Below are 1,827 nucleotides of genomic sequence, written 5' to 3' on the forward strand. Positions count from 1 at the left end.
AAAAAAAAAAAAATCCTATGCCATAACGGTTATGGGGATGTTCGATACCTGTTCCGATAACTGCAGTGAAACCATGCATGGTATCGGATTGGGGATCGCTTATGTTTTCATCTATTTGTGTTAACCTTTTCTTTGAGGTTTTGATATATTTATTTATTCAAAAAACAAAAATTTTTTTTTTTATAGTGGATAGAAAATTTTCATAGAATTTATCATTTATTTATTAAAATATATTATATATAAAAAAAAATTATTCGATTGGATTTGTTTGAAACCAAGGTTTTTATCTCTGTACCAAAAACAGAAAAAATCTATCTTAAAAAAGGTTTTGATCTATTTGTGATGGTTATTCTATTCAATAAATAACGTTTTGTGTCAAAATTAAAATTTTTCGTTTTTATTTCAGAAACTCAAATGTTGGAAAACAATAACTATGTTCCATCAATTCTTATACCTGACCGAGTGGAGGATTGCCAAATCAGTCAAACAAACTTAAAGAAGATTAAGAAGGGGATTGAGATTCGATCGAGGTGGTGGCAGCCACCCACTGTTGATCATTTGTCCCGGCGCAGGTGTGGACAGAGAGACTCGGAGATACAATTTGGTGAGAACGATTAAGTTATTCGTTTTCGTCACTTTTGTAGTTTAGTCTTCTTTTTCTTTTCTCTACAGTGGAGTTCTGGGTTTTTTAAATTTTATTTTTTGTCGAAACCTAACAATTTGCAGATTAAAATAAATAAGAACCTTCTCTTTTAAACAAACCTCAGCGCGTTGATGAAGATGCATTCAAGTTCTATTTCATTTCTTCTCTTCTTCTGTTCTATCGAAAGGGAGAAAAGATGTATACTCTTAGGCTTGTAGGAGGGATTGTCATCCTTCTTCTTGTAAAGAAACTCTTCGACAAAAGAATCGATGCTTCTGCAAAGGGAAAGAAGGACGGATCATCATCATCTGCCACACAAGAGTGCGATTCTGTTTCCTCTTCTTCTGGGTGGGATTACGAGGTATTCTTGAGCTTTAGAGGTGAGGAGACCCGCACCAACTTCACCGATCACCTCTACAACGCCCTCCTAGATAAAGGAATCCACACTTTCAGGGACAACGAAGAACTCCGAATTGGAGAAAAGATCGGTCCGGCTCTTCGCTCTGCGATCCACAAGTCCAAAATCGCCATTATCATATTCTCAAAAGGCTATGCTTCTAGTAAATGGTGCCTCCTTGAACTTGCCGAGATTGCGGAGAGCATGAATAGACAATTTAAAGTGATTCCCGTTTTCTACCAAGTAGTTCCATCGGACGTTCGAAACCAGGCTGGTAGCTATGAGAAAGCTTTTCGAGAGCACGAGAAGAAATTTGACAAGGATTGTGTAGAGCGGTGGAAGAAAGCTATGAGAGAGGTTGGTGAATTGAAAGGATGGGATCTGAAGAAGACTGCTGATGGGTAAGTCCTCGATCAACACTTCTCTCTATTTTATTTTGAATCGGGAATTGGATAGGTGAATTTGCCTTTGCTTGGAATTGGTGACACCGATCCAGATTCTTATTGCTCCTAAATCGTTACTGTCTTTTGAATTGGATCGGCCAATCCAATTCCTAGTCAGCTTGGATTGGACTGATTCCTGAGCCAATTCCATTTCCACCACAAAAATAGCTTTGTAGAATCTCAAGCCGATTCTGATCCGATTCGGAATGGAATTGACTTTGACCGATTCCATACCTGATTCCATTTTTTTTTTTTTTAATGGCATTGGGTCGATCTCCATTGATTCCGATTGGAATCAGCTGGATCGGAGAAAAAATGTTTGGAGTTTTTGTATTAAGAAAATT

At 37.4% G+C, this 1,827-nt stretch overlaps 1 protein-coding gene across 1 annotated transcript; it reads left to right on the forward strand.

The window, feature by feature from the left end:
* The first annotated feature begins 460 nt into the window (after window positions 1-460).
* Window positions 461-1,509, forward strand: LOC122068442 (disease resistance protein L6-like). Its single transcript, XM_042632297.1, has 2 exons — window positions 461-604; window positions 727-1,509. Exon 2 carries the CDS (start codon window positions 840-842, stop codon window positions 1,443-1,445), a length of 606 nt encoding a protein of 201 aa, XP_042488231.1. The 5' UTR covers window positions 461-604; window positions 727-839; the 3' UTR covers window positions 1,446-1,509.
* Window positions 1,510-1,827: the final 318 nt, after the last annotated feature.

Source organism: Macadamia integrifolia, unplaced genomic scaffold (assembly GCF_013358625.1).
Source record: "Macadamia integrifolia cultivar HAES 741 unplaced genomic scaffold, SCU_Mint_v3 scaffold3901, whole genome shotgun sequence".
NCBI lineage: Eukaryota > Viridiplantae > Streptophyta > Magnoliopsida > Proteales > Proteaceae > Macadamia > Macadamia integrifolia.

What these genes read in the sequence shown, in the direction of transcription:
- LOC122068442 (XM_042632297.1), top strand. Translation starts at nt 840, where the DNA reads ATGTATACTCTTAGGCTTGTAGGAGGGATTGTCATCCTTCTTCTTGTA.